General features: G+C 41.8%; 1 protein-coding gene and 1 long non-coding RNA gene across 9 annotated transcripts in view; one reads left to right on the top strand and one right to left on the bottom strand.

Moving 5' to 3' along the window:
• LOC120407935 overlaps window positions 1-8,840 on the top strand; it is a 98,778-nt gene extending 89,938 nt beyond the window's left edge. For both annotated transcript variants that reach the window (XR_005600338.1, XR_005600341.1), the window contains one exon: window positions 8,732-8,840. This is a non-coding gene — a long non-coding RNA (uncharacterized LOC120407935). The remainder of the gene's footprint in view (window positions 1-8,731) is intronic.
• The window catches only part of KDM4C (lysine demethylase 4C), a 415,762-nt gene that overhangs the window by 164,855 nt on the left and 236,495 nt on the right, over window positions 1-14,412 (bottom strand). For all 7 annotated transcript variants that reach the window (XM_039544302.1, XM_039544301.1, XM_039544303.1 and 4 more), the window contains 2 exons: window positions 10,890-11,128; window positions 8,627-8,973 (listed from right to left, as the gene is read on the bottom strand). In XM_039544302.1, the coding sequence (XP_039400236.1) occupies window positions 8,627-8,973; window positions 10,890-11,128 (586 nt within the window). The remainder of the gene's footprint in view (window positions 1-8,626; window positions 8,974-10,889; window positions 11,129-14,412) is intronic.

Here is a 14,412-nt window from a genome sequence, read left to right on the forward strand (position 1 = left end):
TAAGTGGCCTCCTCAAGGATTGAACTCACAACTCTGGGTTTAGCAGGCCAATGCTCAAACCACTGAGCTATCCCTCCCGCCTTGGAAAACAACTTGGTATTAGGACAACATATTAAAAAAACATGCATGGTTTTTCTTCATAACTTTTCCCCCATTCAGTTTAGGAACTAAAAATTAAAATGCAACATTTGTCTTTAAAAAGAAACACAAAGCAACCATTAACATATAATTACAACAAATAAATGCTAAATTTACTGAATAAAGATTAACGCTGGCTGAAAATGTACGCTAGAATACTGCTGTATATTTCAAAACATTTTACCACACTGACTCATAAGATATCAAATGGAAATGTGTGTGCCATTTCATTTATCTGCACAGCCATACAATTCACCCTGTGGTGGCTTCATGCAGTTGTCAGTAATTATCATCATATGGGTACTTTTAAAAAAAGGGAAAATCACATCACAACAGCCTCATTTATCAAGGATCAGTACCAGAGATCACTTCTGGAGTTTGCCAGTCTAGGTAAGGAGGAAAGATAAAGGAGATGACTGACAAAACAATGCTCATCCTCGAGAGCAAGAAAACAGCAAATCAAGGCTGTCAGCAGCTACAATACAGAGCTACATACTGTTTACTAAAATAAGTGGAGGGAGGAGGATGTTGTGGCTAAGTCTGGGTTTATGACGACATCAAAAGATGCAACTAGCTGAGCAAAAAAGTAAGGCAGACTGGCCTTCCTAATAGCCTCTGTAATATAATTCTGTACAACCATAACACAGAGAGAGCATGGAGGTGTACTGGAAAATATTTGAAAAGCCACTTGGGAATGTTTGCGAGGTACCCAAACAGATAAATTAAATATAACCCGTTACACAGTATGATCACAACATTGAAAAGATGTTTATAGTACTTAATATTATTACAAGGGGAGGAGTGGTGTCAGGACTCAAATCTCACATCTCTCTGAAAAATTATTAGTGCAATCTTCATGTCTGTGAAAGGGAACTGCTGTTTTATTTCTGCCTCTAAATTATATTTCCCCTACTTTGGGTACGTCTGGCAATGCAACAATCGGTTTTCCTTCCTCTCTGTTAATATCAGAGGCAGGTTCAGTCTGTCATACAGCAACTACATACTCCTCTTTTCGCTAAGGCCCACAATTGTTCTGCTTCTCCAAGATAATCCTGACTGCCTCTTATCTCAGCATGAGAAAACAAAAATTGTGCATTTTGTAGTGGGTAATAATGAGAAGATTTTACTAAATGTACTAATTAAAAATAAAAATTGACACTATTGAACATGAGGACTTCTCTTAAAGGCACCTTAGATGCATCTCAGAAGTCCAAAAGGAATAAGAAGCCTCATACCTCCAATACACAACGCCTGTTTCAGATGTACCTTGAGGAGTCATTTTACTCTTCGCATGCCAATACCATGTCCTTGCGTTCACCCATCTCTGTGCTAACACAAGCCGGAGAATAAAGATCCACAAGCAAGGGGGCAGACAGAAGCCATAACTTCAAGTCAGAAATGTGGTCCCAATCCCAGAAAAAGCCACACTAGCTGATGTTACTAAGAAAAAAAAGAGCCTCATCTCAACCATGCTGCCCCACAGGAGCTCTTCATCAGCTTCTGCAGCAGATGGCCTGGTTCTATCAGCTGCTTTACTTGAGGAAGCCAGTAGCCTGTGTGGACCAGTTCCAATAAATAAGTCAACATGTTCCCCTCTCCTCAGCCTCATGCCCTTGGGAAGTTATTCCCTCATGAATCCAGCCCATTGTGCTGAAATTTTAACTGGATACTCTTTCACCTCTCATTAGACAGTGGTTCATGGCCTTTGATCCTCTATTTGTTCTGGGGTCCTTAACTCAATTTCCTCTTTCTCCCTAAATCAACATCCCACCCACCATCCATGTATATGGACCACTTCCTGTTGAAGTCCAGGCTCCATCTACATATCACAAATATCCAAATTATTTTTGTATCATTCTCCTCCATCCAATCCTTCAAACCTCCTTGACATACATGCAAACAAACAAGCAAACCAAAAATGAGAAATAGTCCATTCTTAGTGATTCTGGTGATCCGGGGCACACTCTAAAGGGTCAGGATATTACTCATCTGAGAACTACGTGATCATTACTGGAGTCTATTCAGAATTTCAAAGATTTGATGAAAACCTTCACTTGTTTTCCATTACCTGACCCTTCCCTCCCCTCCATATATGACTCTTTTTTTATAACAGATGAAAAGATAAAAAGAGTGGTTTTCATACCAAAACAATTGAAGAATGAAGAAGATAAATATTCCCATTTCTCTCTCACCTCTTGGCTGGAAGAACAGGAGCTCCCTGAGAAAGGGCCTGAAGAAACAGCTCAGGATAGACTTTTTCCCATCAATTTTATGATTCTAAGTTATGGAGAGTAGGGTCGGCCTGGGCACTCCCTGGAGTCACGCCTTCATGGTGCCCAATATAGGGCCCTGCCAACCTGACCCCCACTCAGTTCCTTCTTGCTGGCTACTCCGACAGTGGGGAAGGAGGATGGGTATTGGAATGGACATGAACACCACATCTCGAAGAACAACAGTTATGAGAAGGTGAGTAACCATTTTTTCTTCTTCGAGTGCTTGTTCACGTCGATTCTAATCAGGTGACTTCCAAGCCCAAGTTCAGGAGGCGGGGTTGGAATTTCCACTGATTGGAGCACCACTCTTCCAAAGGCCGCATCGTCTCTGGTCTGCTGAGTGATTGCATAGCGCATGGTGAAAGTGCGTATGGAGGACCATGTCACCATTCTGTATATTTCCTGCACCAGGAACGTCGTTGAGGAAGCCTGAGCCCTGGTGGAGTACACAGTGATCGGAGGAGCAGGCACCCCTGCCAGGCTGTAGCACTCACGGATGCAGGATGTGATCCAGGAAGAAATCCATTAAGAGATGGGAAGACCTTTGATTCTGTCCACCACTGCCATGAATAACTGGACAGACTTTCAGAAAGGCTTCATCCTCTCGATGTAGAAGGCTAGCACTCTGTGGACATCCAATGAGTGAAGCCTTTGGTCCCTGCCGCTCGAGTGAGGCTTAGGATAGAATACTGGGAGGAAGATGTCCTGGTTGATGTGAAATTGAGAGACAACCTTCGCAAGGAAAGTCGGGTAAGGCCTGAGCTGGACCTTGTCCTTATGGAACACAGTGTAAGGGGGCTCTGATGTCAAGGCCTTGAGCTCAGACGCCCTCCTGGCTGAGGTTATCGCTGCCAGAAATGCTATCTGATATGAGAGAGAGAGCAGGGAGTACTTCGCCAAAGGTTCAAAGGGTGGCCCATGAGTCTGGAAAGGACCAGGTTGAGGTCCTAAGCCAGGATCAGTTGCTTGGCCTGTGGCTATCAGAGGCAATGAGGACGGGGTCTGCTACAGATTCTTAGTGGCATCGCTGATAGTTTTAATCAGTGGCAGTGCGATACGGGATGGCCCAGGAGAGGGGGAGAGGATGTCGATCATCTGATCGACCTCCTCCACCACCTCCTCAGTCTTGATATTAAGGTTCTGGGCCACCCGTCTCAGCAGCTGCTGAAGGACCCTTGTGTTCACTGAGGGCAGAGCAGTTGAGGAACCTGCCAGCGCCTCATCCGGCAACAAGGAAGATGAAATGGTGGCCGGGTCTCTTCCCTGCCCTCAGGCCTCTGGGATCCCGTGGGGCAAGGAGCAGCTGAACTGCAACTAGTGCTGCGGCCGGTGCTGGTATCAGTGCCGAGGGTGGAGTGGCAACTGGTGCCGCCAGCGCAAGTGGCATGATCGGTGCCACGGTCACTGAAGGTGCCAGAGTCAAGACCATTGATGTCGGTGGGTGGCTCCCCACTGGGATGCCTGGTGCGGAGGATGTATGCGTCTGCCCAAAAGAAGCTGAGATCACTGATGCTGCTCCGGCGATAGACCCAGGGTATCCAGAAGGGTCACTGAGGAGCCTGCCATTAGCCCGGCCACAGTGCCAGGTAGGGCTGTCGGTCGCAGCGGAAGTAGGATCTTCTGCTCCTACTAGAGCGCGATGACTCTGCTTCCGACTCTGAGGTCTCAGACTGTGATGACCATGAAGGAGCGGAGCTGCTTGGTGCCAGAGAGTGGTAACAACTGGGGGACCAGAGCAGTTCACCCACACGGGCCACCGATGCCGCAGGCTGATGCGACCCATCCTGAGGCAGAAGTCAACGGAATCCCCACCCAATGGGTGCGGATGGGGGTTTACTGGCCAGCTGGTCTTTAGACCTGGCTGGGGAGCACCCTCTTTTTCTGTTTGTGGGACACTGGGGAGTGCGACTGGTGCCTCACCAATGTCTGGGTGTGAGCGGAGTCGTGGCAGTGTCAAGGGTCTCTAGCAGAGTCCTTCCTTGTCAGCAGCTCATGCATGGATGGTGCCGGAGCGCTGCGTGCTGAGGATGTGGCACTTGAAGTCGGATCCACCATGCCCAGCTTTGACTGAGGCTGAAGTGCTGCCTCCATAAACAATACTCGGAGGTGGTGCTCCTTGTCTTTAAGAGTCCTGAGGCAAAAATTTCTACAGATTTTGCATCTGTCTCTAAGATTCTCCTTGCCAAGACACTTCAAGCACGAAGTGTGCGGGTTACTTTTCAGCATAAACCTGCCATAGTCCAAGCACGGTTTAAAACCCGGAGACCGAGGCATAACCCGGTGCCAGGGAAAAACAATGGGGGGGACCACCGAATGAAAAAAAAAAAAACTACTACACTAACTACGTATATGAACACTGCTAACATGCGCTTGCCAAGGCAAGAGCAACGGGGAGTTCCAGCTAGACGTCACAGGCAGTAAGAAGGAAATGAGGGGGGTCAGGTTGGCAGGGCCTTATATTGGGCGCCATGAAGGAGCAACTCCAGCGGGTGCCCAGGCAGATCCTATGGATACTGCTAGGGGAATATCTTCAGGTCAATTCCAATCGACAGCCGGAACAAGCACTCAAAGAAGAATCAATGGACATTGTTCTACAATTGGACAAACCTGAGGAAAATCCTGCTCACAGAGCTAGTGAAATAACATAGTATTTTCTCAATATACAAAAGGAACAATGTGTATTCTTCTGAGAAAGAATCTCAGGGCTTGTCTTCACTACGGGGAGATCGACTCTGCTGCCATCGATGCAGCAGGGGTTGACAGAAGAGCGTTCTCCGGTCGACCCCAGTACTCCAGCTCCCCAAGAAGATTTAGGTAAGTTGCTCTCCCATTGATACAGCACAGTGAAGACACTCGGATAATTCGACCTAAGCTATGTCAACTCCAGCTACGTGAATAATGTAGCTGGAGCAGCGTAACTTAGGTCGACTTACCCCAGTAGTGAAAATGAGCCCTTAGATACAGTTAATTTGGAATGAGACTTTTCTAATCAGTCCAGGCACTTTAATGATCACATACCAATATTTTACTCTTTTCCAAAACATAATCCAAATACTTTAAATTTTCATAAGTGGATGTAGTTGTTGCCGCACTTTTTATGGAAACACTGATTCCATCAGAGGAGGTCTTCTTAGCTATGGACAAAAGGATTGAGGACTTTCCGAGAAAAAACTCTGGGGCTTCCTGTGCAATGCTGACAGCTTCTGCCCTAGTTACGTGCTTCTGAAGGCCCCTCTCAGTATTGGACAAATAACCTAACTGATTAACCACCAGCCAAAGACAAAAAACTCTTCCCAGTTCTACAATAATTGCTTGTTCCCTTGCTTCATCCTTTGTTACAGATGCCTCCTTAGGTACTCTGAAGATTTTCTGATAGATCCATGACTTTAAACACCATCACGCATACACGGATTAGTTTAAGAGCATCAGGAGGAGATTTACAAGACAAACTGATGGGTACCTCAATATTTTCACTCTTTGGGGAATGGTGATAAAGTAGTGGTGGAAACTTCTGGCAAAGGTAAGAAATCTCTTCCTTCTATGAGATAGAATAGAAGGGAGTTTTGTCCTGATAGTAGAAACAGGCAGCCCTTTGGGCTGGTCATCCTGCTATCAAAGAAGAGATTCTGACTTCTACAGAGATAGATGATAATAGTGGTAGATGATGGACAATAGCTGGTAAGATACATATCAGGAGATGCAAATCTGAATTTACCTCTATGCCTTCTTCCACCTCTAAGAATAATGGCCAGACTCTTTAGTCCACATGTATATGGCCCAGGACAAAATAGGAGGAAGACCCCAAAAACTTTGCACACTATTGATCTACCTTAAACAGGTTAGGTTATAGAATTAATTCTGAATGGATACTGAGTTGAACTGAACTCTTCCCAGGGACAGATTCACCAAGCCCCCAACATCCAAAGATGAACTGATATGCCAGATTACACAAGAAGTCATCTGTCATTGTCTCCAAACAGGGTCAACAGAGCCTGTTCTATTGTTCAAATGCTAAAAGGTAATTCACTCAATATTCTCCAATGTTCTCAAGAGGACAGGACTCTCAGAGTAACATTGGATTTGAAGGCCCCCAAGTAGTTCAGAAGGAAATTCAGATTCAATGCAGAAATGATAAAGTTAATGCAAAGTCATTGGCTCTCTACAGGGAGCCTACAGTACCCTGCTGTTCTTTCCAAAAAGAGTGCATGGTTTTTCAAGTTTCTATCACTATTAATGGGTCCAATATTGCTTCTGTAACACCCATGGTCGGTTCGTCTGTGAGGATTGAAACCAAGGTAGCTCAATCTGAATGCATGAACCACTATTGCCTGAGCTAAAGGACCCAGTCCATTAGCTCAGAGGGAATAGCAAACTCATGAACACTCCTTATGTGGTCCATCCACTAGAGGGGGATAAAGATATACTTGATGAATGTGGGGAAGCTCATCACAACCTTCAGAGGTCACAGTACTTCAAATCCCTGACTGACCCACCAGTTGCAATGACTTGTCTGGTCAGTTCATTTCCAGGGAATGAACTCAGGACTCCTAGTTCTAAAAGCACAAGGTTCTCCTGAATCTGAGCTAAACAGATCTGATCTTTAGTTCAAGATTCAGCCATTTCTAGCAGTCCATATTAATACCATGAACAAACCAAGATCTTTACCTTTTCACCCCAATGTTACACATTTTCTAAACACTGCTCAACTCCTTCAACCTCCTCTGGTACACAGATTTCCTGTCTGGCCTTTAAATTAGTATTCAGGGTACTAATCTCTCTCTTCCTCCACTTATTCCTAAAGAAAACATTAATTTTTACAGAGCTCAGGAAACTGCACTACCTTCCTTCTGTTAAATCCATTTCACCTGAAGGGGGGGAAAAGCATATGTTAGATGAATATGGGGCCATTAAGATTTATATCTAAGGTATTAAACCCTTCAGGAAGTCAAGTTATGTTTTCATCCGCTATTATCCAGATGTTAATGGTGAGAAGGCCTCAAATACTTCAACTGCCATATAGATCAAAGCATGTTTTCCAAAGCACATAAAGACACACATGTTTTCACCAAACAATGTCATGGCTTATTCCACTAGGTCACACACAGTCTCTGGAGTGGTAAGAGCTCAAGCCTCTATGAAGACATCTGCAAGGTTGTGACCTTGTCTTTAGAACACACTTTTGCCAGCTACTGTATGGTCTCTCTTTAGTCATCTGCCAACCCTCAACATTTGGTAGGAGGGCGATACAATCTGTAGTGCCTCCCTAAGCATCCTTCCTAGTGGTTATAAATACAGTGTATAGTTACACAAAGTCTAAGGCCAGAAGGGATCACCAGATCATCCAGTCTAAGCCTCTATATATCACAGGCCACCAACACCAACCAGAACCCACACACTAAACCTAACAACTGAAAACAGATGACAGTATTACAGCCCTCAGGAGACTAAATTATTATGTGCCATAGGCAGACAAGTTCAAATCACTTTTCTTACCATGAGATTATTTACTGCTGTTCATATCCCCATGTCAGACTGCCAGACTTTCCAACAGCAGGAGAAGAAAAATTTGATTGTGGTATCCCTGTGAGTTTCCTTCCTCCTATCCACCTATTCTGAATAACCAGCAATCCTCCTAATACATTTTAGGGGTAATGACTCGTGGTAAATGATTGGTATTTTTCCTCAGTTCTTTGAATATGTAAAAAACTTCTTTCCTCACACTTGAATATCTTATAGTAGTGGCCACGTCTGCTCTCATGGGATGCTTTCTTTTCCATTTTTAGTTTATTTCAAAGGCTCTAGCTAAGTTTCCTAGTATAGTTACAGTGTGGGGAGTCCTCCACTCTGGCAGTTAATGAAAAGGGGAGGGGCTTAACTATACCTTCCGACAATTCAGACTTGCCTACCCACTGTCAGATTACCAGATATCCAAAATAGGGAAAGAAAAAAAAATTATCCAGTAAGCTGCAATAAAATTCTGTCCTAATTCAGGAAATCATCCCTATTCAGGAGAGTCCTTAAGCACATGCTTCATTTCAAGCACGTGCTCAAGTCTCACTGAACTCAATGGGACTTAACACACACAAAGTTCAGCAGGTTTTGGTAGTAGCCTGCTGTTGTTCGACAGGCGTCTGTGCCCTTGATTATGAATAAATTAAAACCACCATGCAATATGTTTCATATACAATGGGTATTTTCAAAGCATTTTTTCTTACAGCAGGTATTTCTCCAGGTTCCAAACCACTTTCGCTACTTTCACTGCTTTCTAGGTCGCTGACATCATCCTCTGTGGACACACTATTCGTTTCTTCTTTTTCCAGGCTCTCTGATTCAAAGGAAGCATATCCAGGTGACTTTTGGCATGATTCAACCTGCACAGACTGATTCTGAGATTTTAAAGAGTCATCTTCTTCATTTATACAACTAACAGATGTAGGTATGCGGAGTGTAGAATCCTTAGGTGTAAAGGAAGCAATACTGGAATCTTCCTTGTCCTCATCTTCTGTTTTTATTTTCTGCATTACAGGAGTAGGGCTGAAAAGTGAGTTTGAACAGATGTTCCCTAGGTATAAAAAAATATGGATTTGTTAATAAACTTCATATTATATTATTATTATTCTATACCATTCTCACAGCAGTCTGAATTGAATATCAGTTTCATAACTCTGCTTCTCATTTAGAAATCCTGTCTTGCATTCCATCAACAAAAGGCCAGACTAAAAAGTGAATGATATGTTTTATCAAAGAATAATTTAAGTAATAGCATATTGAGTTTAGAGTGTAAAACTTTTTTTACATCTTGTTTTTCTTTCTATTGGCATTTTCAATTTGAACAACTAGACAACATTTTTGTATCAGTTGAAATTATCAATATGCACTTGGCATGATTATTCTGACAGCCTACAAGCAAATTAACTACTTGAAATAACCATTGTAAAAGGTTGGCATATTGAACTTTATACTCTGAATTTACACCTATTATGCCTGTGTGAAAATCTGTCAGTAAACAAGAAATAATGACTTAAAATACAGAAAATATATTTACAAGAAATATCAAGAATTGTCTGCAAATAGCAGCACTGACATAAAAATCACCAAAAATTACAGTGAGTAATTTTGTACTTCAGTGCTGCTGAAGATTAATTTCATGTGCAGTATACAATGAATATTAAAATCATCTATCTGGTTGCAGAATTTACCAATAAGTAGTCCCATCTGACATCAGTGCAGAATGTCCAGATATAAAGAATATTTTCTTTAATTAATTGTTGGGATGTACCAGCCAGAGGTTGCAGGCACCAATTACCAGCACCATACATGTAACAGCGTAGCTCAGCTGTCACATCCACAAGGCTCCCTCTACAAAGGCCCAATCTTCCATCTTTTAATTATGAAAAGAAGAATGGACTGAGCTCTATTTTACAAAGATTGTATTTCACCTTGGCACTTAAGTAGGGACTTGTTTTTTCCATAATGATGAACATTCCCAACTTCTATTTAAGTCAATGCAAATGATCAGTACCTCTGAAAATCAGGCAAAGGAGTGGATATTGTAAAGTCCCAACTCAGCAAAGTATGCACATGCTTACTTCTAAGCACGAGTAGTCCTACTGAAGTCACATGTGGACAATTCACCTTATCGTCTGTCTGGTGCTGGGAACTGTACAATGCCTACAGCTTCTGGTTCGTACATTTGAACAAGGATGGTATTTCCAGTAAGGGTACTATCCTTCATTCCTGAAAACAGTTTTGGTGCCAAACTGAAAACGAAGGGACTAATCATGTGTTTAAAGCCAGGCATGTGCTCAAGTATTTTGCTTAACGGGGGCCTAAGCACCCTTCTGGACAGGAGTGTGAGACTATGTCTTGCCCACAGTGAAATTCAGAGTTAACAAAAGAATGAATCTCAGAAAAGGTGTCAGTATCAAAATAGGGTAAATAAAAATATGCTGGGCTGGCACCGGCATATGTAACGTGTGCATAGGGAGCATGCTCTCTAGCAGACACTTCTACACAATTCGTTTTCTGCCTGTAAATGTAAGCAGTACACCTCAAGTGTACATATTCTGTACAGTGTCTCTCAGTGGATAAGGTACTTCATATAATTTTCCATATAAGTTTTTCATTCACTACAATGTGCCAATCTATGGAAGGAGTTCATTTAAAAACATTAGTGCTTTTTTTTTTGGCGGGGGGCGGGGGGAAGGTTCCTTTCTTTTAAAAATCAATGAGTAAAAATAATTTTACCTGTTTTGCTCTCAGCTCAATATTTTAAATTGATTGTGCTCTTGCTCCTATCACACAAAAATACCATACGATGCTCCTGCTTGCATGATTTCCCTGCATAAAAACTTTATGAATAGGCATTTTTAGTTATGCCACTTGGAGCAACACATTTGCCTTATCATTCACAGATTTATGGCATCATAATATCAATAGCCTAAAATTTACAAGTGAAACAATCAGTCCTTATCTCACCTGAGACCTCAATATTATCCAATAAATGCTGATCCAGCTGCGTTCTGCTAATGTTTTTCTCTTCCCCAGAAGGCACTTCTGAATTTACCAGCTTCACTTTTTCTTCTGGCTTTTCATTGACCTTGAAGCCATCTGCAGCTGCTTCAGTGGCTATGATTTCTGCACCAGCGATCATAGCTGATTCTCTCTCATCCTCTGGAGTTTTAAGCTTTTTAGATCGAGATCTGGTATGCTGGAAGCTATAATAAGAGATATTGCTGTCACAGTAGAATGTCTGTCTTGGATAAGATAAAATGACTACCAACATAAATGTCCCTTTCACCTGCCTTAAAGTTGTAAAAAACTGACAATTTCCCAACTTTTTGTGCCAAGATAGTGTGTACAATTTATTAAATGATAGGAGATTAATAATTGACTGGATTTAACCTTCTAATGTTTTATCACGATTCCTTAGAACAAGGTATTGAACTATAAACCTGAAACAACATCAAGTAAGTCTTTCTTAACCAAAGTCCAAAACTAGTTTTTGATGAACCAATCTTCGGAACCTGAAAGAGACTAAGTTGAGCAACATAATAATAGAGAAAAAAATGTGCTTAGCTGCAATAAAATTAGATAATATTGTCCCAGTCCCAGCGTGCACTAGACATTTTGCCTGATCAGTCTTGCACATTCATGTAGTTTTTACAAAGATCATTATTTTTGGCAATTGTATATGTATCTTTAACATCAGCTACTAGAATCTGAATTAGGGAAAATTTCTGAGTCTTGAAGAAAATGTTATTTTACTACATTTAAGTATATGGATAAAGTGCAACCTCCAGCCCATCTTATGCATATTCTGTACCACCAACAGAAGGGCAAACTTGCAGCAAGAATGCTGGCAACTGCTTTCAAAGACTGAATGGGTTGTAATCTATATGCCCAAGATATGGGGAGTGAGAGTCCCAAATCCTAAATTCAAGTCTCTAGTATAGAAGAGCAGTGTTGTACACATTACTTCATCACAAGTCAGGTGTTGCCAATTTCCAACCTAATGAGACTTTCATGAGAAGTGTCCTGTGTAGTAGACATCACTAGTTTATATCAAAGGGTTGTATATTAGGGACTGCAGATGTAGCCAGTGAGATAGGAATATTTTTATAAACTTTTTCACCAGCCTTTTAAGGAGCTATATTTTACCTCCACTAATATTCCCTGAATTTCCTTCTCTATAAGGTGATCCTTCTAGAAATTGTGTTGCGATGTTGAAAATACTGATTGAAATGCTGGCATTGTTTTATAACTCCTAGAACCACTATACACAATTACTTGTTCTTGAGATCCTAGCATGACAGAGCATCTTGTCCACAAGTGCATGAGTGTTACCTCCATCCAGGCAGACACATCCCTATAGTTGTATTTCTATTCGTACCCAATCCTAGTTGAGAAGTCATATTATTCCTGGAATCAAAATTATCATGTTTTTCATCAATACATTACAGCAGAGATGAAATGGACTAAACATTTTATCTTCATTTGCAGGACATGCATCCCTGTGTGTCTACACCACTGCCAATCTAGTAATTAAATAGCACAGGCGTCTGTTCATCAGTTTAGCTAAGTGATTATATTTAGCACGTGTACTCATCTGATAAAACTTTTAATATAATTATTATAGTATCTCTACTTAACCAAAATTGGCTACCCAGACCAATAGGGTTATGTTGACAAGTAAATCATTGCTGTGCCTAGTGCAAATCTGCCATAGTATAGTACTGTACATACTATAACAATGCAGGAGTGACATCTGAGACACTAAACACAATATAATACAATTCTATATTTGTGTGTGTGCACAAACATTATACACACACCTATCTCAAGTTGGTAAATGCTGGTGAGGATTGTTGTTGGTTTTTGTACTGAACTATTTCACAAAATTAATAAGGTATCCTAATATGAATTGAAAAAAAGAGATCTAACAGGTTTGGAAGCAAAAGCTCTAAGCCTTACATGAAAGAGAATTCAGTATTAGAAACCCCTTCTTATGATGGTTAAGGAAGCTAAAGAATCCCTTTTGCCAGTCTTCTTTTGTAACTTCAAAAGTAATACATTGTTCTTCAGTACATTTATGTAGTCTATGAAATAATAGGCAACAAAAGAAAGTATCAAAAGTTATGGTTGATAAATTCTTCTGATCACTAAAGATTTCAAAAACATTTTTTTTAAGTGAGTCCCATCCCCTGTAATAAGTTCCTCTCTTGTTCTGTTTGGAAACTTAACCTCCCTTCTCATTCAGAACTTGCAGCTGGCCCTGCAACCAGGAGCTTCGTCTGCTGTCAAAGCATACAGAAGTTGGCGCTGTGCAATAGTGTCCATCAACTTTAATAAAGCCGCTGATCTGCCATTGCTCAAGAAGGGAGATCCCTGAGGTCATTCTGATCTGCTTAATTCTTGGGCCTTCTTCCACATTTGTTTCATTATTTTCTTTAATTACAAAAATAGTATAATTAATAAATTTAACACACAAATCTCATGCTAACAGACAGGCAGGATCCTCAGCTGTACTATTGCTGTGCCTAACCCAACTGATGGTGGTGAGAAGGCACAGAAAAAGGTACCTTCATGCTCCTGATGCCTACCAAGGGTAGGCTGGGGCCCTGCCACAACGTATAGCAGCCTCAGTGATATACCTAGGTGCAACAGCATCCAAGAGACCTTTCGGACAGCCAAGGATCACAAAAGAGCAATTGTGACCTGACTGCATTCTCCTCCCCTTAATCACAACCACTACGCAAAAGGGCAGGCAGAGGGTAGGGAACATTGTCTCCAAGGCACCCAGTCATTCCTCTTACATTCACTGTAATCAGAGGTGTGACTGTACTTCACACAGGCATACATGCACTAGCTCTAATCTAGATAGCAGGCCAAAAATAGCCACAAAGATATGGAAGCACAAACACCAGCACAGGCTAACAACATGAGTGTGTACTCAGGGTTCTGGGATGGGCTTGTACAGCCAGCGTTGAAACACATTCCACTGCACCGTCACTGTTTTTAACTGTGGTAGCTAGATTAAAGCTAATGCAGGTATGCCTATTCAAGTTTCAATCACACTTTTGATTGTAGACATATCCTAAAAGAAATCCCCACGTAGCTACTTATGTCAGGTGTAGGGAGCAATGGAAAGGATCAGATCAATAATTTTCTAAAAGAATGCCTGTGCAGGAAAATTATTAGCAAGGGAGAAGGGAAACTCATAATTTATTTTTTGGTTAGGTCACCCCCTCCCCATCCCCATCCCCCGCCACTCTATTTGGTATTGTTCATTATTTCCTGTGAATTTTGCACTGATGGACATGATGAACTATCAGCAGTGACCAGAGTCAAGCACAGGGCAGGACAAGGACTTTGCAAGCTCTATACATAAAGCTCCAACAATGTATCTGATTCTTCACATTTAGCACCTTTGCCTAGACCCCAAGCCTGTTGGTCTTCCTATGGTTAGGTGTGTGTGTGCTCGCCACATGCACGGGTGCCG

Source organism: Mauremys reevesii, linkage group 6, assembly GCF_016161935.1.
Source record: "Mauremys reevesii isolate NIE-2019 linkage group 6, ASM1616193v1, whole genome shotgun sequence".
NCBI classification, from domain to species: Eukaryota; Metazoa; Chordata; order Testudines; family Geoemydidae; genus Mauremys; species Mauremys reevesii.